The sequence below is a fragment of the Pezoporus occidentalis genome, unplaced genomic scaffold, assembly GCF_034315485.1.
Source record: "Pezoporus occidentalis ecotype Australia unplaced genomic scaffold, CSIRO_AGI_Poc_V1 ctg267, whole genome shotgun sequence".
Taxonomy (NCBI): Eukaryota; Metazoa; Chordata; class Aves; order Psittaciformes; family Psittacidae; genus Pezoporus; species Pezoporus occidentalis.
In genome coordinates, this window is record NW_026914578.1 from 193494 (window position 1) to 216143 (window position 22650).

A 22650-nucleotide genomic window follows, 5' to 3' on the forward strand; every position below is an offset into this window, starting at 1 on the left:
GCCAAGGAAGTCATAGAATCCTAAGCTGGCTTGGGTTGGAAAGGACTTTAAAACTCATCCAGTTCCAACCCCTGCCACGGGCAGGGACCCCTTCCACTAGAGCAGCTTGCTCCAAGCCCCTGTGTCCAACCTGGCCTTTAACACTGCCAGGGATGGGGCAGCCACAGCTCCTCTGGGCACCCTGTGCCAGCGCCTCAGCACCCTCATGGGGACCAACTTCCTTATCTCCAACCTGAACTTCCCCTGTTTCAGTCTGAACCCATCACCCCTTGTCCTATCACTCCAGTCCCTGATGAAGAGTCCCTCTGCAGCATTCTTGTAGCCCCCTTCAGAAACTGGAATCTGCTCTGAGGTCTCCATGCAGCTTCTCGTCTGAAGACCTTTTTAACCAGAGCTGGTTAACATCTTGAGAGAAGACTCTTTAGATTTTAGGTTTTTTCCCCCTGGATTGAGCACATGAAGGTTTAAGGAAACAGCCAAACAGAGACAAAAGTATTTGAGAAAGAAAGCCTCAATAAACTCAGTTATGGTGAATATCAACTGGGAAGTCAGTCTAAAGAGAAGAGTTGTCCAGAAGAGCTGGCATTTTCTTAGCAAGAATATATATGAAGAGCTGGAAAGCACCTGCTCCAATGTGAACTAAAGGGAGGACAGGCAGTAGAGGAGCAAACAGTATTTTCCACAATAAAGTACAACTTTATTTGGAATTGAAAGCTGGGTTAAGTTATTGAAGAGGACTTGTAGAAGAATAACAAAAGCATGAAGGGGTAAATCTGAAGGGCAAAAGACAGAGCAGATGGAACAGAAAGGGTCTCTCAGTGTGACCAAGAAAACGTTCTTGGTAGTGAGGGGAATTCCTACAGATATGGAAAACCTCTGACTTCGTAGTACATTATCTCTAGCAATGTTGTTGATGCTGTCTGGTGACTCTCTTGAGCGAGCTAGGGAAGTCTTGTCTACATTAAATGACTGTAAAGTGTTCAGTGGGTGGAAAGGAACTTTCGAAAGGGAGGAAGAGCAGTCAAGTCACAGCTTGGCAGACTGTATGTGAGGTGGTCGTTCAGGGGTACACCTGAAGTTTGAAACCACTGGGTATGTTCAGTAACTCCTGAATAGTTAAAAAGTGCATGTTATATTGCACCCTTGGATAACAAAATGTTGCAAACACTTTAGAGAACAAGATCAGAATTTAAGGAGATCTTGACAAACTGCAGAAGGGGACTGAAATAAACAGGCTGTAATTCAATACAGTGCAAGGCACTTCACTGGGGCATGATCAACTGCACAGGCAGGAGTTCTGCAGGAAGGATCTGAGGGTTAGGGAGATGTGCAAACCAAGCCTGAGTCAACACAGGCGCACTGTTGGGAGGGAAAAAAGCAAACATCCTTCTGGGATGTGTAAACAGGGTGCTGTCATGTAAAGGGTGAGATAGTTCCTCCCCCTAAAGAGTTTGGTTGCAGCACTTTGGACATTGCTCTTCAGAACAGAGGGCGAGCAGCAGGAATAAGCCTGAAGGAGATGAGTTCACCTTAGCAGGTCTCCAGATAAGATGATCTATAAAGAAAGACTGAAAGAACTGGATCTTCAGCTGAGGCAAAGGATGATCCGTATGAGACAATGACATAACATAAACAGGACTTCTGAAAGGAGGAATTTCCTGTCTTCTGCTTTCCTCGGGTGTATGAAAAAAGAAGGGGATTAAACCTTTTAAAGAGAAAGAAATAAATACACATTAGTGTAGGTTATGTAAGGGTTTTATTTCTCTGGTTCACTGAACATGGGGAAATGGAAGAAAACTTAAATCTGTCAAATGTTTGTCTCAAGATGTTCTAACCTGCATGGAAAGTTATTTTCTAGTGGTCCCTCCTGCCTAGCAGAGGCATGGCAGGGGAGACAGCTCATGACAGCTTTTACTCACACTGTGAAAGTCTGGGATATGCAAACTTCGATGGCTTCCTCACCTCAGACACAGATCAGATGCAGTCAGATTTTCCAAACTGATGTATCAGATAACTTCAAATCGAATTTACCATCAGTTAGAGATGGTGGTTATGTTAATACGGGGTGAAACTGGCTGATGCTACTTGGAGGAAATGGCTGATGAATCACAGAAAGTCACTCAATAAATTAAAGCCCTTTGGTAGGTTTGTTTATGCAGCCCTGGTAGAGCTATTTACACAATACAAGATAGTTTGACACCACCTTCAAGTCTGTTTACTGAGAAGAGCTCGTAGTAGGTAAATACAAATGTTTTTCTTTATAGCTTATGAAGCAGAGATTCTGGGTTTGCATTTATGTTAAACTAATATTAATGAAAAGACATTGTAAAGAAACCCCTCCATTGCAAATATCTGGGACTTATGTCTCTGGTACAATGGTTCTAAACTCTTTTCTAACAGGGTTCACTCCTCACTTGAAGTTCCTTGACATAATTTCTTGCGTTTATGTTTTTAATTAGAAGTGCCTTTTGAATACGTGGCATTGCTTTACATATGCATCGTCTCTCTTCTCAAAGAGCTCCTTATCCGTGAAGGCAAACACTGAAGTGCAAAAGGGTCACTCACTGCTTGTGGAGTAAAATGTGATTTTTATCCATTACTCTTAAAAACGAGAGCCAGCAGGTAATGGATATGTGCATTTAGTGACAGGCCAAGGGGAATGGCTTTAACCTGCCAGAGGGGAGACTGAGATGAGCTCTTAGGCAGAAGCTCTTCCCTGTGAGGGTGCTGAGGCGCTGGCACAGGGTGCCCAGAGAAGCTGTGGCTGCCCCATCCCTGGCAGTGTTCAAGGCCAGGTTGGACACAGGCGCTTGGAGCAAGCTGCTCTAGTGGAAGGTGTCCCTGCCCGTGGCAGGGGTTGGAGCTGGATGAGCTTTAAGGTCCCTTCCTGTTCAAACCATTCTGTTTTCCATTCAAACCAGTCTGGGATTCTGTGATATTTCTGAGATCTTTGAGATTTGAATGAATTAACCTCATTAAGAGAAAATAACCCATACAGGGGGATACCAGGCAAGCGTGGAAAGCACTGCAGAAGTGAGGAAGCAGGAGATAAAGTAGCTTCATTTCAAGCAGCAGCTGTGAAAGGTGCATTCAGACAGAGAGGGAGAGCTAACTGACTGACAGTGTAAGAACTGAAATGGGTGAGTGTGGGAAGGGCAGTTGTACTGAGTGGTCTGAAATGTGCGGTCACTCAGTGTACTCTCTTTGGTAGCAAAGAAGCATGAGGCCTGAACTAGTGTATTGCATTGAGTTTTGTTTTTATTAGAGGCACAGACCTATTTAATCACTCTGTTCATAAACTTATTAAACCCCCATTTAAACAATTTAATTTTTGTCCTGTTGTTCCCATTGGAAATTGTTCCAGAAATGAGTCTTCTATTGGCCGAGATTTTAATAACAGGCCTAAATGTTTCCATGGCAGGTTTATAACCATCTGACTTAGTGCCAGTATTGTTCTTTGCTTTAACTAGTTCATAATTCCCTCTCCTTGGGGTTAACTTCCCAAATGTTCACCTCTCCCACCCCCAACTTGTTCTTTGTATGCTCTAGAAATCAGGTATTATCACACCCTGGGTTGGGGGTTTTTGTTGGTTAGGTTGGGTTTTTTTTCCCCTAACTCTTATTGTGTTACTCCTTAACAGATTTGGTTAAAATACCAGTGCCTGGGTCTTGCAATTTCACATGCTAATTTGCTCATAACTCTGTTTTGATGTATTAAACTCTTCCAGTGTTCTCCCTACTGTGCCTATAGCAATTTTAGTTTCCTTGCTCTTCTGTTATCCTTCGTGCTCCTAATGCCATGTTCAACATTGTTATCTTCATGGCAAATGGAATAGATTCTTTATCTACGTTGGGGTTGTAGCCAACCTGTAATCTCTGCTTCGGCTGTTTGGTTTTGTATTTGTTCCAAGCCTCCTTTGGTAGGGTTTCTTGCCATATCTATGGTGACACCTGGCATGTGCTGGTTTGGGCTGGGGTGGAGTCAGCTTTCTTTATAGTAGCTACTATGGGGCCGTGTTTTGGATTTGTACTGAAAACAGAGTTGATAACAGGGATGTTTTCCTTCCTGCTGAGCAGCGCTTACGGACAGTCAAGGCCCTTTCTGCTCCTCCCTCCACCTCACCAACGTGCTGCTGGGGGTGCACAAGACACTGCAAGAGGACACAGCCAGGACAGCCGATTCCAACTGCCTAAAGGGATGTTCCAGCCCATAGGACATCGTGCTTAACAATAAACTGGGGGGAAGGCTGGTGGGGAGGCTGCTGCTTGGGGATGGGATAGGCATTGGTTGGTTAGTGGTGAGCAATTGCTCTCATTCACATCCCTTGTCTGTCTTGGGTTTGATTTCTCTCCCACTGATGTCCTCCTTTTTAGTACAAATATTATTATTAGCATTTTATTTCAAGTATTAAAATGCTTTTCTCTCAACCCATGACTTTTCTCACTTTTACCTTCCAGTCCTCTTCCCCCCCCCATCCCACTGTAGGCAGTGAGCAAATGGCTGCATGGGGCCTGCTGCTGGCTGGGGTTAAACCACAACTAGAGAGAAGGTACTCTTGGTGTGTGTTCTACTGTGGGCCTGATCCAAGCTGGGAATTCACATGTGTGTGAGAAGAAAGCACAAACATGCAAGGAAGTGGAGTTTTTATCTTAGTGACTGGAATTCTGACGTCCATGTGAGGGCAGCTGCTAAGCTACACATGGTGTAGCCTTTTGGAGAAGTACAGATTGCCATGGTGTGGCGGTTCCTCATTCTAGAACCACTTTGTTTTGCCTGGGGATGTTTGCTTTTCATAGGATCATAGAATGGTTTGGGTTGGAAAGGACCTAAAGATCATCCAGTTCCAACCCCCTTGCCATGGGCAGGGATACCTCACACTAAACCATCTCACCCAAGGTTCTGTCCAACCTGGCCTTGAACACTGCCAGGGATGGAGCATTCACAACCTCCCTGGGCAACCCCTTCCAGTGCCTCACCACCCTCACAGGAAAGAATTTCCTCCTTAGATCCAATCTAAACTTCCCCTGTTTCAGTTTGAACCCGTTACCCCTTGTCCTGTCACTACAGTCCCTAATGAAGAGTCCCTCCCCAGCATCCCTATAGGCCCCCTTCAGACACTGGAAGGCTGCTCTGAGGTCTCCACGCAGCTTCTCTTCTCCAGGCTGAACAGCCCCAACTTCCTCAGCCTATCTTCATACAGGAGGTGCTCCAGCCCCTGATCATCCTCATGGCCTCCTCTGGACTTGTTCCAACAGTTCCGTGTCCTTTTTATGTTGAGGACACCAGAACTGCACACAGTGCTCCAGGTGAGGTCTCACAAGAGCAGAGCAGAGGGGCAGGATCACCTCCTTGGACCTGCTGGTCACACTCCTTTGGATGCAGCCCAGGATATGGTTGGTTTCTGGGCTGCAAGCGCACACTGAAGCCGGCTCATGTTCAGTTTCTCATTGACCAACACCCCCAAGTCCTTCTCCTTGGGCTGCTCTGAATCTCTTCTCTGCCCAACCTGTAGCTGTGCCTTTTCCCCCTGCAGACCTGGTCTTCACAAACTGAATACCCAAAGACCTCATTTTAACAATTCAAGCCAGAAGTGACATTTAGTTTTAGCTATTAATGGTCACTGTCCCATTTCTTTGGTATGGCTCTGGGGGTTTAAGTTAAAGTCTTTGTGCTGACAATCCACGTATAGTTGGTATTAAAACAACATTAGCTATGGAGGAGTAGTGAAGAGATGAAAACGGTCTCCCTGCATCCTCATTGTTCACAGAAATGTGTAGTTTATGAGATAGCAGGAAATAATGATCTGTCAACATATCGTCACAACTCCATTGTGAAGCACTGCTCGATGTGCTGTTGAAGTGACCTGTACCTGAAGCAGACTTTTACAGTCTTTGTCCTTCTGCTGACAAATAGGCAAAATTGGGTTCTGAACAATAATTCACAACATTTATGTGTATAATTTTGTGAAAATTCAGAGATCCGTGGGACACAATGAATAGGTTTAATACAACAAAGCATTCCCTGTGCTTTTCTGTCTCCTTTGATGTTAATAACCGGCTACTTTGTACAGCCTCTACTGTTAAAACCAACAACCGGAATATTTAAGGTGAACGTTAATTCAGTTCTGAAGAAACGTTTGTGTGGGTCCAGGCGGCACTGACTGCTTCCTGGAGGCTGGAAAAGAAACCTGGAGAGGGGCTTGGGACAAGGGCCTGTAGGGACAGGCCAAGGGGAATGGCTTTAAGCTGCCAGAGGGGAGACTGAGATGAGCTCTTAGGCAGAAGCTCTTCCCTGTGAGGGTGCTGAGGCGCTGGCACAGGGTGCCCAGAGAAGCTGTGGCTGCCCCATCCCTGGCAGTGTTCAAGGCCAGGTTGGACACAGGGGCTTGGAGCAAGCTGCTCTAGTGGAAGGTGTCCCTGCCCGTGGCAGGGGTTGGAGCTGGAGGAGCTTTAAGGTCCCTTCCAACCCAACCAGCAAGGATGGGCTCCCCGTGCTGGGATGTGTGCAGACTTGCCACCTCTTCAGTATGAAGGTACTTACTTGTTCGTAGGCTTTACTAAGAACGAATTGGCTGCCTGTGCTGTAACTTTTCAGCTCGATGCACCACAGCTTAACCCCGCTCTGGTGAGGGAAGCGATGGCGGTGGCTCTGGACACGGTTTGGGCTACAGGGCGACCAGGGCTCTAACGTACCCGTGTGACCCCCGTCTTGTGTGTGAGGAGAGCCGAGCCCTGCCCCTGCCCCATCCCCATCCCGGGGGGTTACGGCTGCTCTGAGGGGGCACCGGCCTCCCCGCCGCCGCCGAGCCGTGAGGTAACGCGGGCGGGGCGCCAGGACGAGGCGGGGCCGCGGGTGGCGGCGGGGGCTGAGCGGGGCCGCTGAGGGGAGCGGGCGGCAGCGGCGGGGCCCTGCTGCTCCCGGCGGGACGCGGCGAAGCTCCTCGGTTGTGACCCCGGGAGATCCGTGAGTTCACTTTCGGCTTTTATGTCCTCGCGTTTCTGCACTTGAGGTTTCCGGCGGCTTTCCCGTGCCCAGAGCGGGGGGTGCCGCACGGGAAAGGCCTTCGGTTGTCGCCAGGACACGCTGAGGGGTGTGTGGGACTGGTGGCGAGCGTGCTCCTTCCCTCAGGTCAGCTCTGCAGGGCCAGCCAAGTTCGGAGGTAGCACGGTGCGCCCAGGTCAGACCTGTTCCCTCTCCTTTTGTTCTTGAGGCTTAGTGCCTGAGGCAAAAGTAAAAAGGAAATCTTTCGTGTGGTTTGGGAGTCAGTGATGCTGTTCTGCTCGGGTGGAGGAGTGCTTTGGAAATGTAGTGTTAGTTATGGCGTTCATAAACAAGAGTTTGTAACACCGAGAGCCCTGTAACGACCAAGCGTGGCTATAGCATGAAGGAGGTTTGAGTAGCAGATGACTACAGGAGCCCTGCGAGGAAAACCAAATACATGTTCAGTGCAAAGCAACGAGGCAAAGTTCATGTTAAAACCACTTTTCTCTATTGCTGACTTAGAACCGGGACTGTTCATGCAGCGTCAGTCTCAAACGGTGTGTCAGGAGCGTGCACAAAGTTCAGTACTGCAATCCAGGCCAGACCGCGCTGTGACTGAATGCTGGCTAGTGGGGATGCTGTGCTCCCTGCCGTCCGTCCGGTGCCGAGGGGAACCTACCCGTGAGCAGCGTGGATGTGTGAAGTGAAGGGGAAGCTCCACCAAAATCAGGAGGATTTGTACAACCTGCAGAAGGTCTCCACAATTTGGGATGTTTTGCTGCTGGGCCACGAGGAGAGGCTCCATCAGCACACTTGGAGCTCGTTTTGCGGCTCTGGGGTCATGCGCGAGTGAGACGAGGGTAACTGCTGCTAGTTCCACTGTACTGAGCATGTAGGAAAACACGGAACTTGCGTTGCTTGGTTAAGGATTTCATATTAAAAAGCACACGTATTTAATGCTAGTCATGCTCATTGCTATTTAGCATGTTCCATTTGCTCTCAACTCATTAGTAATGTTTTCTAATACACTAAATGACAAACAAATGGGATGAAATTCCAAGCCCAGGAGGGCTGACCAACAACCATTGGGCTTGCCAAAACCAACAGGACTGGGAAGCCCTCAGCACCATTAAAGAGCAGGCCAGGAGATGTGCGGAGGCATGATTACTAAAATATGGCTATGCTTTATAGAGATCTTTTAAATATTTAAAGCCAGCTGTAGTGGAGTGCTTGCAAAAGTCAGGGACAGTTTGTGTGCCTGTGGGATTATGTGCCTGCTTCCCATTAACTAGCAGCTGTTGTTGTTTTCTGGGGAGGGTGGGAATAAGGATGGAGAACTCCAGACTCTGTATGTGTGTGGGGTGCATCATTTGAGGGAAGAGAGATCCTGGCAACTTTCTATACATATCTATAGGCTTTCAAATTGCTCATTGAAAAACACTAACGTATTATGCTCTGATCTTACAACATCTGCTGATCTGTTCTCTTTGTTGCTGTAAAAGCTGGGGAGAATTTTACAGCTTGAGTTTAGTGGTGTCACGGTTGTGTGTACCAGGGTTGTGCTGCTAGCTGCATCCAGGATGGGTTGTGGAAACTTGACACTCGTGGTCACCAGTGCCACCCTCTGTTCACTCTTCACACTGGACAGGTAGACCTGCCGCATCCTGCGGTCCTCGTTTCACATCAGACCTCTTTCTGGAGTTCACAAAGGAGACCTGCACAAATGGAAGTTATCAAGGCAAGAAAGTGAAATAAAAAAGCAGCTCCAGAAAGGAAAGGAAAACTTCCAGTGCATTTTCCATGCCCAGTGAGCAGGTGTCTGTGGGTCACAAACTATGTTTGTTTCAGGCTGTGCTGAAAATGTTTCCCTTGCTAATATGCCAGTGGGTTTTATAACTTCTCAGCTGGCCTGTAAAGGCAAACGATCTGACTTTCAGTGTTGTCTTCCTTGTCATATCTGCTGTGTTTTGGTTTTAATCAGATGGTTTTGTTAAAGCAGGGCTTGCTGAAGTTCATTGCACCGTGTTTAGCATGGAGAGGAGCACAATATTTACATATGAAATTGGAAACTTCTTGTACACAGCAGCAAAGTGGGTGGTTTCAGAGTGCAGTATCTTAACATAGACCTATTAAAAAGGGCCTTGATTCCTCCTGTTTTATAGATACTTCTCCAGCCACTCATAAAACCATTTGTCCTTGCTGTGTGAACTTACTCTGACTGGAACACAGCTATAGTTACAAGCTTTTCTATTTCTCCTTTAACTTCCTGTTCCCTGTAACTCTTCTTGTAAAACTTATATTCCCTACAGTGCAGTTAGGAATTGTGATAAGTTCCGTATTCTCACTAGAAAAGGTATTTGTCCAGTCAAGTCTTACATTCAGCTTGTCCTGTCTGTAGGCATCTCCTTTGACCCAACTCCTGTGTAAAGTTTATGCAAGCACTACTGAACTTTGAAGAGAAAAGGAGCAAGTGCTGGTGACATGCAGCTTATTTTGCTTTGAGGTCATGTACAGTACTATTTATTGTTCATGGATGTTGTTGGAACCAGGATTAAAAAATAACACCTTTTTAAAAAGCAACCTCAGGCAGTTGCAATAGGAGTAGGAAGAGAAGATGTCTCAGGCTGGTCTGAGCTGTACTTTTGCCTTCTAGTCCATGTATTGTTAATTATAGTTAAACCAGTGCTGATATCGGAATCTCTTTGATTGCTCTATCTGGCCATTTTTATGGTAGCAAGGAGTGAAAATGCCTTCATCTCCAGTAGACTACAGAATTATAGCTTTCCTTCTTTGAGGGGCAGGTGGTTCTGGGGACCTGTGGTTGCTTTCTTTCCCATCTACAGTAGGTATTGCAGGGTGAAACTAACACAGCAGCTGCTGTTAACACCATTAAGTATTTGTCATCTTAATTCCAGTAGCAAGTGATGTGATGGTTCACATTCTGCTGTGAAATAGTACAATGGAATATGTGTAGTTACCAAAATAGTGGTTCTTTCCTTCAAGGAGCAATAGGGCTGAGATATTAGGGTGACAGCTCTTGCTTCTTGCGCCTGTGATGGGAGAGCAAGTGATGGACCACAACTTTGTGGATTATTTAGAGCCCTCGGTGGTGTAATTTTTCTACTTGTTTTGAAAATGAGAGCTTTCAAGCATTTTCACCAATATCTGTGATGTATTGGTAACTTTGATAGGCTTTTGAAATGTATGTCTGATTTTTTTATTCTCCATATGGAAGTGATTTCTGCCAGTTTCCTACTGGGAAGTGGTTGAGCTGTGAACAAATTTTTGCTACACCTGTAGAAGAGGGAAATGGCCTGTTTTTCATTAAACCATACCTCTAATAGTATGAGCACTAGTGTACACTTATGTCAAGTAAAGTATTTTAAAAGGTTGGGGGTTTTATTCAGTCAGAAACTTTGGAAAAATCTAGATAACTTCAATCATCTGCTTTTGGAAATGATCCTGGCCTGTACCTTTGTGAAATGGCAGATTTAATAGAGATTGTTGCTACATAATTCCTCTGGCCTTCATGGCTCACCTATTAAGAAATAGGCTAATGGAAGAGGTGTGGGTAAGGCCTCCTAACAGCTGTGCTGAGAGGCACATTTTCCTCTGAAGCAGGGGTTTGTGAAGCACTGCCTTTGAAATGTTGAGCTTTCCTCTTGAATTGCTCAAAATGTAGCTTAAAATGCACTCTGATTATAACCTGGGTGAATGGGGAGGAAAGTGGCTTGGACTGACTCATCTTGTAGACCAAAAGGAGGATGGTCTGTGCTAAAAGAATGGCTTGGCTCTGGCTGGATTTGCAAGGCCTCTCCTTGAGGGAAACAAGCTTACAGGGAGGCAAGAATACTAAAATACTGTAGCTTAGGTTTGCTGCTGCTGCAGGTGGGTGCTATTTCTGTTAAATCACCTCTGCTTTAGGCTGTGCACAAGGCTTAAAGCAGTGTCAGGGTCACTGGATGATCATATCAAGGTCTCTGGTGAGGGCAAAGGGAGAGATAGCTCTGAGTGAGGGTGGCTTTCCGTATAGTATTCTTTGGTTTTATTAGCAGCCACTGGTTCCTCTGTGGGGCTGACCCTCCACTCCATGGGGCTTGTTGAAGTGCCTGTGTGCGACAACAGGGATGTATTCAGACTGTGCCCTAACAGGAGTGGTGAAAACCAGGAAGGAATCAGCCTTTTTCTCTCCTAATCTTCTGTGCCCACATGCACTTTCCTTCCAGGCTGCAGAACGAGCTGCTCTGTAGCCAGTAAAGCGACTCTCCTGTTGTGGCAGTCTGTGTGTAACATACATGTACATATAGTCCAGTATGTGAACCCTAAACTGGAGGGCCAGTGGATTACACAGTGTTGGCACCAGTTCTTTTGGCAACATAGATGTTCTCAAGGAAATTGTTCTCAGAAATATTTAAGGAATGAGAATAATTTGGAGGGACTCACTGAATCTTATTTCTTGCCCCAGCATTCTCTGTCTTACTTGAGCTGTAAATTTTACTGATCATTTAGTTTTGGTTAACTGCAGCAGCAACCAAAATCTGTATGTTTTACTCTGATACCATCTACTGAGCTGCTTTTTCTTTTTTTTTTTTAAGTTTAAAAGTGCTTATATCTGGGGTTTACAGAATTTATATAACTATGGGATGAAAATAAGAAAGACCGAAGTACCTGAAATGAAAGAACAATATTGAAATACTGCTGTCAAGTTCAGTGAAGTCGTTGCTCACAAGGGGGAATGGCTTCAACCTGCCAGAAAGCAGACTGAGATGAGCTCTTAGGCAGAAACTCTTCCCTGTGAGGGTGCTGAGGCTCTGGCACAGGGTGCCCAGAGAAGCTGTGGCTGCCCCATCCCTGGCAATGTTCAAGGCCAGGTTGGACACAGGGGCTTGGAGTGACCTGCTCCTGTGGAAAGTGTCCCTGCCCGTGGCAGGGGTAGGAGCTGGATGAGCTTTAAGGTCCCTTCCAACCCAAATCAGTTCTGGGATTCTATCATTCTATGAAATGAGTGCCTGAGTGCTTCAGTGTATGCTACAGTTTGAAAACTGATGATCTCTTGGGCAGTTTGATTGTTTGGATTTGTAGTGCCCTTCAGGTGATCAACCCAGAAGGTGAACAATGATCAGCAGAAGCCTGAGAAATTAAGTACTAAATAGCTCCAATGATGAAAGAAAGATCTGTATTGATATTCAATTGATATTCTAAGCAGCCTAAGAAATGTGGTTTTTTGCTTTAAATGACATTCTGATTTTGTTTTTCCTTTCTGCTTATAAGCTGTTATCAAATGAATCTTATTAAAATAATAGACTGATAATTACCAGCTCTCAGTTAATTTTCTCTATATTTTTCAGATCAGCTCTCCAAAACAAGATGTATTGGCAAATCAGTCTGACCCTGCTTGTGCTATTGGGTAAGTTACTAAAACACGTAATTCTGTTGGAAGTTATGTACAGTGAAGAGTGATCACCATTTCTGTTTTACAGTGTTGTTACAAGTCATGCTACTGGGTTAGTATCTCATCACAACATGCAACTGGAATATGCAAAGGATTTCATGTTATCATTGTGTGGAATTGAAATGTTGACACCCTCAGCTTGTGCCTATGTGTCTTATCCCCAACAGCAGTGCAACTTTCTTTTAACATCAGGAAGCATCAGTAGAAAGTGTGTGTTGAGTCAAGATGCATTCAAGTAAGTGTCCCAGTCAGAATTTCGTAAGACAGAAGTTCATGGGGAATTTGTTTTTGTTTGGTAAGTCCAAAACCAGAAAGGAAAATCCCAGTTCCATCAGAACTGCGGAGTTTCTGTTCAGTGTAGCCAGGCTGTCAATGAGTTGGAGCTCTGCTTTTTCAGGTAGCTGATATTCTAGCTTTCAAGTGCACAGTGTTGCTGAAGGGTGCTCAGCTAACTGCAAATGTTGGATGTAGTAACATCTGTAACAATACTGGTGAATGCTGCTCAGAGACAGCTGGTTTTTGCCTTTTTTAACTAAAATAGGAACTATTTAAAGGCTTTTGGTGATGATGCTTAGGGAGAGAGTAGATACTGTAATCCAGTGAAGTCAGGTTCAAAATTTGTGTCTCAGGAAGTCTTCATCAGGCTTCAGAGCAGTTGGCTGCTGACTGATGGCCTGTAATGACTGCAAGTCAGTGTATCTACTAACTAGCCATCTTCACCTAATTCTGAATAAGCAGATAGCCATGGCTGGCATCTTTGTAGCCCTGTTAACCCAGACATGCAAATACACAGCTGCTCTGGGGACAGGACTGCTAAATGATGGTTTCTCTGTGCCTGTGTCATGGACAAACCGTTACATCTGTAGCTGGAAAACATCTTTAATTCATGCTGTGTTTTTTTAATGGGCATTGAAGAGCTATAGCAGAGCTGTATTAAGCCCTCTTGCAATGCATTTTAGTTCTCTTTTTTACATTTCTGCGCACACTTTGATTTTATAGGGTTTAATTAATGCCTTGGGGTTGTTTGGTGTGATCTGTGAGGGGGAAGTGGTTTTGTAGGAAAAGAGGTGATGGGCAGGAATTCCTTCCCACCCTCAATGAATGCTGTGGACTGGGTACTACATTACTTATCTGTCTTGCTTCACAGGCAGTCATGTCACTTACTCGTTTGTCCTTTTTTTAAATCATGTATTATGGACTAATAGTGTGTTTGGTCAGCTGAATCCTCCACGTGCAGCCAGGAGGCTCAGTGAAACTGGGATTTACAAAGGCACAAACCCTGTTAGATGAGAGAGGAGGAAGGAGCAGAACTTCAGGGGTCTAGAATACAAGATCTGTGTAAAGAGGAAACAACACTTTAGCACTCTGCATAGTAACACAATGTCTACTTTTAAAGTAGCGTGAATCTACTCTTTCAAAGTTTTCATTCTGTGAAATTCATTCATTTTGTATCTTTTAGCTTATGCTTATATGCTATTAAACAGTGCTAGAGAAATTCTGGTTTTCTTTTTTGCCTATTCAAGGCATAGAGCATCAATTAATTTCTATCTGATGGACTGCTTAAAATATTTCTGCCCTTCCTGAGTGAAAAACTGCATGCAAAATGCACAAATACCCACATACCTTTCTGTAACTAGAGCTTTACTCTTTGAAATTCACACAGTGTTTTAGAGAAGCCATTTCCAAAACTAACATGCTCGTCATTCTGAAAATCAGTGTTAGTGTAATTCAAGCTATGACTGACCAATGGGAGCTACAGATGTGGTCAGAGCAGTTTTATTTTGAAGAATGCAAGTCTTATGGAGAAGATCAGTCTTTTCCTGCGTCTCATTTCCCACATAATGCCCTGGGGTTGTGTCATTACATCTACTGGATATTCTTGTAACACTGTCCTTTGGTATCTAACAGTTGTAATGTGATTATGTGTTATATTTACAATGGAATGATTTTTTCTACAGTAACAGAGCTGTGTTATAAGAGCTGGATTGCAAATGTCCCAGCACTGCAGGGGGAAATGAGACCTCTGTGAACCTGGGTTTATGGTTCACTGTATTTTGAATTACTATAAGCCAATTTATCCCAGAGAGATGCTTCCCCTACAGTCTTGGTTTGTCTTTCAAGAGGCTGAGAAAACAAGAAGCTAGGTGTAGTGACTCTGGGGAAAAGGCTGACATATGTTAGTTGTGACACCAGTTCAGAGGGGATGATTTTAGTCATTTTGTCTGCAGCTCAGAGAATAGCCCTGGAAACAGTCTGATTTTTATGTAATGTATGTATTTCTCTATAACACCAGCCACTCGGTTTTCATTTTCAAGTAATGTGAACTTTTAATTTCTCATATCTTTGCCTTTGTATCTGCAGACTTTCTTCAGATGGCAGTTGCCCACTGTATGCTCCATCAAATTCCTTCCAGGAACTTTACATTACCCTGTATGCTGCTAAATGAAACAGTTTTGAGTCCTTTCTCTGTTGGAGTTGTAGAGAGCTGGTCTGGTTTGAGGAGAGGGCATGGAGCATCCAAAACCGAACCTCCCTTGCTAATGGATGAAGAAAGTTTTCTGTGCTGCCTTTGGAATGATAGCAACATTGATTGTTCTTTGTACAGAGCAAGCATGCAAGCAAGGAAGTTTATTCCTTCAGAAATAAGTAGCTCTGCTTCTCAGGAAAAAGGTTGGTTTTCCAGTCAAGGGAGTAAGAAGTTACTTCTTCAAAAAGAGGTTGGGGTTTTGTGTTGGTTGGGAGGGGGTGTATGTGGGTTGTATTGATGGGTATTCAGAGCAGACAACACAGTCTGGTCAAACCCTTCCTCGCAGTATTCTGTACTGGAAGATGAAGGAAATTGCATAGCACAGTTTCAAAGGGTAAAAAAAGTTGGCTGCCTTTCTAAGGAAATGCTGAATAAAATATGTGGCACTGCACAAGCCCAGATCTTCAAAGGTGTTAGATGCTATGAGAAATATTTTAAGTATTTTTGTGAATTTGGGCTTTAAACTCCCTCAGAAGGTGGGGGAGATGAAGAGCAAGTGCCATCATTTCTGCCTGGACCGTGATTGTGCCTCAGTAAATATCAGTACATGGCTTAGGTTGAATTAGTTTTACCTAGGCTGGTCTCCTGTAAACCACAGTCTCTGAGGAGCATGGAGCCTCTTGGCATACTGCTATCAGTGGCAGGAGTCTCACTGACCTCGACAGAGTTAGCATTTCATTCTACGAGAACTATCCCATGGAACAAATAAATCCCTGTTACAGGCTGCCACACTAAATGTGTTGATGTTTTGTGTTCAGTACAGATGCATGTACGCATAAAGTATAGCCACATAGAGGCTGTACCAGTTAACAGCAGCAAAACCCTCAACCAGCAGCAGCAACTTCATTTCTTTCTTCCCCTTGTGGCCTGGTCTGTAAAGCCAGGTAAAATATATTCCTTCTCTAACAATTAGAATGCAGCAGTATCAGCCCTTAAAGCATTTAAGGGCACACACTGGTGCCCAGTTCAGCAAAGATTACTCATAAACATTTGCACACTTGTGGTCCACCCTCACCTTCATGAGTATCTGTTACTTGTCCTCTCTTTGTGAGTGGATTTTACCCTGGCTCTTCAGCTGGGTTTGGGGTTTGTTTTGTTTTAATATAGTTCATAAATTTTTAATTTCTTTCTTTTGCTCAGATTCAAATTGGACCATTGAATGTTGGACTAAAGGCAAGCTGGACCTGCTGGTTTGTACTCTGAAGTTTTTGAAGCTGAACTTGAGAGATGACCTGAAGGTTAATCTTTTCTATACTGTGTAAGTACAGACTCTGTTAAGTTTGTCACTCTTAGCATTAGAAATCCAAATTGCAGTGTGGTGTTGCATTAGCTTTGCAAGCAGATGATACGTTATGAACCTTTGTCTTATCTAAAAGTAATTTTGGACAATATGGAAATGGTTTCTGTCTTTAAATGACAAATGGTTGCAGTGGAGAGTCCCTCTCCTCTGTCCTTTCTTAAAATACTTTAATGAAATCAGTATTGACTTGAGAATATCTTTGCTGTTACAATAGCTTAATTTAAAGCTGTGCTTTTGGTTTTGCCTTTTTTACGCTTTTGGCCATAATGTTCTCTCTCTTGAAGTAATTACACTATTTAATATTAATACAATGCCAAATGCTACTCTGATCATGTTGATGCCTCTGAGGGACACTCACCTGCGCAGTTGTCACTGTGTGAAATACCTTCTGGGATGGCAATAGATGGTCGTCATCCTGACTGGTGGGTGGGCAGATCTTGTACATGACCTGCCTGAACTGATCACAAAAAGGTCCATTTGATTCTACTTATGAGGCCACACAGATTGTTCTGAATTACCGATAGACTGGAAGGAATGGGGTGAACACGCAGACGTAGGAAACAGGTTAAACATCAATAGGTGAATAAGCTGAATTTACAGTTGATTACTTCTACTTTAAAAGCCAGATATCACACAAATTGCCCCTGGAGTCAGGGTAGAAGCAGGTGTATTAACTAGTAATAACTGTAGGTGTTTGGTTGACATAATACTTCAAAGCTGAAATCAGATTTTGAGTGGGTTTCTGTTTCCAGTGTTCCCCATTACTTTGATTTCTGATTCTGGGTGTTTGTGGGGGAAGTAGATCTGACTTTGCCTCTGTTCCATCCAGTCTCAACTGCAATAGGAAGATCTTTGCCACTAATCCTAGTGTGGTAATCTCTCTATTGAATTTTTCTGGTATGCCTAACATCCATGGAACAAGGGATTTGAGTCCAAGCTGGGATGAACAGGCTCTTTGTATGAGGAAGGGCATTCAGTAAGTGTCATGCAATTTGTGAGAGCAGCCCCTATGGACTCACCAGAGACTTTGTGGCATTTCTGTCTTTGATTACTTTGTGCTGCAGAGCTGAGGTGCAGCGCAGGCCCTCACATGGGAGAACTTACTTCACTCCCCACATTTCATGTTCATATTTCTCTTTTCAGGTCCTTGTCTTCTGGGGGATCAGCTAGCAAAGCAGTTGAGGTTTTGGTGAAGTGACAGCTTTCCCTGTTGGTCTTGCTGATACCTTGACATTTTAGTCACATCAGCCAAAATACCTTGAAAACATTCCCAGTTTTAAAAATATGCATTCCTGGCATGTGTTTCTCCCTGGGAGTCTGGAGATCAAGCCAGAATTCTCACATACAGGACAGGCAATGCACTAAAATAATGACCTAGAAGAATCTACAACAAAAAAGCTCAAGTCCTCAGCAGCTTTTAATTTTTTCAGCATTGAAGTAGCATCCTTTTATTTTACACATCCTGCTTCTAAATGATACCAAGTTACTTTGAATAAGAAATGTTTTCTTCTGTCCAAAGCAGAGCTATCACAGTATATTCTATAAGAGGTAATGACAGGGCTTTTACCTTCCCTAGCAGCACGTCTTTGGGAGGAGGATTTTTCTGAAGCTTAAGTAGACAAATGAGGCTGATTTTTCCACCAAAAGTGAATGTGCTTTCCAGTTGTATGTATTCTAGGAATGCTGTAAACCTTGATGGTTAATTACATCAACTAAAATCACTTTGCCTTAGGGATCCTTTTGTAGTGACACAGATGAATGCTTCCAGTTTAATTTTGAGACTGATTATAATTTGCCCTTTCAGCAGATGGTGATGTATATGATGAACTGATATCTCAGACCTATTTGAAGTACCTTTGAGGCTTTCCTTTAGTTCTCTGCCTAAGCTCCCATGTTTTTAAGGAGAAATCATGCAATTTGCCTGGAGGCTGATGGCTTAGTTGAGTGCATCAGTTACACATTGACCCTTCTTCAGCTGAAGAACGTTAACCTTGCATTAGAGACTTACCCTCTCAGCAGCCAGGCAGCCATCAGGTGTTCTGCAGTTTAATGGGACAGCTTGTTCAAATCAGTCTTGTCCTAGAGCTACTGTCTATCAAATACATTGAGATACCTTATTGAATATCCTTAGAGCCCCAGACAGCTTTGTCCCATCAATTCGTAATAAAGAAATTGCACAATAAAGGGCTTGCAATTCCTTTATTTCTGATATGTCTCAGTATAGCTGCCTAAAGGTGATGTTCTGCCTTTCCTGAAATCAGAGGAATTATACAAGTTCATGTGTTTCTTCCGAAAACAATTCTGACCTTTCGTTTCTGGTGTTCTAATTGGAAGAAACTGATTAAAATTCAGCAAAGACATTCTGCAGGGTTGTATTTAAAGTCTCCAAGTTTGCCACAGGTTAATTCAGCAGCAGTACCACCACCTTCTGAAGCGTGGTTGAACTGTGCACCAAAATATAAACCACCTAGGAGGTGTTAAGGTGTTGACTGCGAGAATTCCCTGTGCAGTGTTTGGAGTGGAGAAGAAAAGCAAGCCTTGGACACATGCCCTTGTTGCAATGTTAATGACTTCTGGGGTTCAGGGCATGCAGTAATTACTTATTTTTGTCCTCTTCTGCGGTGTCTTATGCTTTAGTCCCATGTTTCCAGCTTAAAGTTGCATTGTCTTTGCTCATTGTCTCTCCCTTCTCTGCTAGCCATTAAAACTTAAGTCCAGTTCACTAGTTTGCTGTTGGATCTCAGAGGTGGGCTCTGATAATCCCTTCTCAGAAGTCCATATGCTTAGTTCCTATCTCGTTCATGCTTACCTCTCTGTGCCAGGACAAATCCCTCCAATTCCAGCAGCCAGCACTATAAAACTGAGTGAGGACATAGTATTCACTTACGTATTTTATATGCCCCCTGTCTTTCCTTCCCCCCACCACAGTTTGGGTCTGGCTTAGATGTGATCAGTGCTGCATGATGTAAAGTGCTTGTTGAACAGGGATTTATAGCTCCTCTAAGTCGGTGCGCTGCAAGTGTGATGGAAAACTCCAGTTTTTAATAGTCTATTGCTTTATTTTAGGTTTACCCCAGATATCTCCTCTCATTCTACGGAATGAAGGCACTGACCTCTTCTGAACTTGCGAGGGCTTTATAAGCATAAACTCCTCCAAAGTCAGTATGTACAGATTAGGAAGGATGGTTATTCTGTGACAGGATCCCTCTGCAGCCAAACTGAAGATGATGGGCTGCTCATGCAGTCCCAGGCTACTGTTGATCTCCAAAGCACTTTGGCTTTCTGTTGTTTTGCTTGTGATCAGCTCTCATGGATTTAGGCCAGGCTTAGCAAGTTGGAGTAAGTTGATGTGGGGTCCTCAAGGTTATATCCTGCATTGATCTGTTGAGATGGTCCCTGTGTCTTGCCAGCACATGGGAATGCAAAGCTCATTACCCTGCTTTTGTATCTGGATATCCTCCTCCAGCAGCAGACCTGGCATGTGGTAACATAGCTTGGTCTTTCCCCCGTCTGTGCCCTGGCTGCCTGCAAAGGTAGTGAGCTGGAAGAGAAGTCTAGAGCAGAGAAATGAGATACTGGTAATTCTCTGTCACACAGGAGTGGAAGACCTGCCTGGCCTGGAGCCGTGGCTGTTCCTCCAGTTACACTTGAATCCCTACACACAGCATTTTATACAGTAAAGCAATCAAATGGGCTTCCCCATCCGTGGCAGTGTTCAAGGCCGGGTTGGATGGGGCTTGGAGCAACCTGCTCTAGTGAAAGGCGTCCCTGCCTGTGGAACTACATGGTCTAGGATTCTATGCAAAAGTTTGTGTGGTGGAAACAGCGAGAAATAACATCTCATGCCTGTTTGCTCACAAATAAGTGGCCTTTGAAACATAATGGCACAACATAATATGGGGAGGAGCTTTCTAGCACTTCCCCCCCCCCCCCCCCCCCCCCCCGCACTGGGACTCATCTGGGTACAGATAAACTCAGTTTGATGGTTAAAAGTTGAAGTAATGATTAGGAGAAAGCTGGGGGCAGTGATGGGGTGGTAACTGCTTTCCAGATAGATCGGATTAAAGACATGGTTTGATGAGAAGCCTACGGATTGATTGTGGGTTTTTTGAGACTAATAACATCTGCGATCAGCAATACAAGGCAGGGAAACTTAAAAGACAATTCTGCGAAGTCTTTGAAAGGAAATTCAGAGAAAGAAGTGGAGCCACAACTAGAAAACCAAAAATATTCCAAGTAATTTAAAAGCTCTGTGTTTGCCAGATACCATCAGTATCAGGTTCCATAATTCTCCTGTCCTAAATTCTGTGAGTCCTGGTAAAAAGAAACAGCTTCAAAGAGCATCCTAAATACAAGGTGGATGCATAACGTGTGTGTGTGGGCATCAGTGAATGATGAAGGGAGTTGGCCCTGGTGCCAGGGGATCTGTGTGTGCTCATTGCAGGTTCCCTTTCAGTCCCAGTCAGCATGATTCACACAGGCTCTTCCCTGTAATTCATCAGCCCTTTGCTCACTTCCAAGCCTTCCTCAGGTTCTGACCTTTTCTTTTTTAAGTAGGGCAGTTGATGGCATTGGGATCAGTGAATCATTCCCATTTCCGGTGTGCTCTACAGCCCATTAAATGTACTATACACCAAATCCACTAAAACAAAGCAGAAAATCTTGTCCTTTCTTCTTTTCCAGTGTAGAGTTCTGTGCCCTCCCTGAATTCAAGTGTTAACAGTGAGTCACACCAACTCTAAAACTGTAACGCTTTCACAGAAAGGTTTTTATACCATTAACTTCAGTTGCTTTCTCTGAATAAGTAACACAAACCCTTTACTATACAGAAACAATTCCAGAATCACTTCAGGACAATTTAAAACACAAGATTTTTGTTACAAGGATGAAATGTCAAAATCAGGAAAGAATTTAGGATGGTTTAACTCTCAGGATTTGTCTTGGCTTTGCTGCTGTGAGAAGTTTGGCCAAAGTATTTGTGCTATTAAATTCCCTACCTTAAGGAGGTCTGTGCCACTGAATACCTGCAGTGCACCATAAACATGCGTCTGAGTTTGAAAGAGCCTAAAGGATATCTGTGAAAGAGAAATGAGAATAAAGAACATAATAATTAAAGCCTTATCTTGGAATTAACTGCACGATATTAAGACTTTTGGAAGACTCGGATGTCTTTCTGTTTCAAGTACTATAAGTTGTTGAAAATGAGAACTAAAACTTGTTCTGAATGGTGGAATTCTTTAGCCTTTCGCTTCAAAACTTGTTTTTCACTTGAAAAATGGTTGCTTATTCTATTATTTGTAATGCTTTGTTGTATCAGAAGCTGGAAGTGATGTTAAATTGTTTAGATTTCATTTCAGTGCCTCATGAATAGGAACGGAAACATAATCTCTGTGAGGGTGGTGGTGGGCTGTTAGTCTACTGTAAGGTAAACTAACTTTGGGTGCCTGAGATGTATGTAGTAATAGTTACCAACAGGAATCAGAAACTAGTCTGACTGAACTACAGCTATCATCTAGGATTGCAACACATTTGTTTTAAAGTCAAATCTTAGGAATACTTTTCATGAAGGCATCTTAACAACTTGGAAACCATTTCAAAAAGGAGAAGCAGCAAAGTAAAAGCAATTGGTTGCAATTATTCACTTTTTTACCTTTATCAATAAGCCTTATCCAGATGGACAAACTCTGTTGAGGTGCTGGTTTGGTTTATGGTTTGCTCCTTCCCTTGCAGGTCAGAGCTGTCTCTGGGGGATGTATCTACGAGCTTTCTGAAGGGGACTGTCATGGCTGCTCAGTGTGACTGCAGTGAGTATGATGGGTGTGAGTGCTGTGTGCCTGCCCTGAGACTCAACTACACTTACATCATGTGGCTGAAGATGATGGTTGGTGTTACACCTCTGTGGTCACCTTTGATGTCAGTCAAGCCCATAGACGTAGGTAAGTACAACTGTATTTGAAATGGTTTTGAATGGAGGGCAGAGGCAGAATGTCTCTTTTGGAGAAGGAGGGCACAGACAGAACAGGAACAGGCCTCCTGGTGCTGTCTCACTTGCTCAGGGTGGTGCTGTACACATTTTCTAGCCTCCTAATGCCTCTCTGGGCTCTGGTACAAAACCAAACTGAGCACAGGCCATGCTGTCAACATGCTCCAGCTTTCAGTTCTAATTCAGACCTCTCTGTGCCTGAGTCTGGGGCAGTGGTGGAGCTTATCTATGTTGTGAGGACTTAAATTAAAAAGGGGGGGGGGAACTGTTCCTAAAGTGACTTAGCAAATAAAACTCACTCTTCTCTCAAGCAGCTCTCTTGTCCTGTTGCTTTTTCCTTACACATTACCAATACCAGTGTTTTCCAACTGTTTCCAAATACATTCCTCTGTATTTAATCAAGTTA

At 43.9% G+C, this 22650-nt stretch overlaps 1 protein-coding gene across 3 annotated transcripts in view; it reads left to right on the top strand.

Moving 5' to 3' along the window:
- LEPR (leptin receptor) overlaps nucleotides 1-22650 on the top strand; it is a 63484-nt gene that overhangs the window by 18679 nt on the left and 22155 nt on the right. For 2 of the 3 annotated variants that reach the window (XM_062624423.1, XM_062624425.1), the window contains exons 1-5: nucleotides 8623-9072; nucleotides 12331-12389; nucleotides 14796-15104; nucleotides 16102-16219; nucleotides 21992-22197. In XM_062624423.1, coding sequence (XP_062480407.1) covers nucleotides 9014-9072; nucleotides 12331-12389; nucleotides 14796-15104; nucleotides 16102-16219; nucleotides 21992-22197 — 751 coding nt within the window. In that variant the 5' untranslated portion in view covers nucleotides 8623-9013. Of the gene's footprint in view, nucleotides 1-8622; nucleotides 9073-12330; nucleotides 12390-14795; nucleotides 15105-16101; nucleotides 16220-21991; nucleotides 22198-22650 lie in introns of those variants that run through there. The other variant, XM_062624424.1, reaches the window with a different exon arrangement.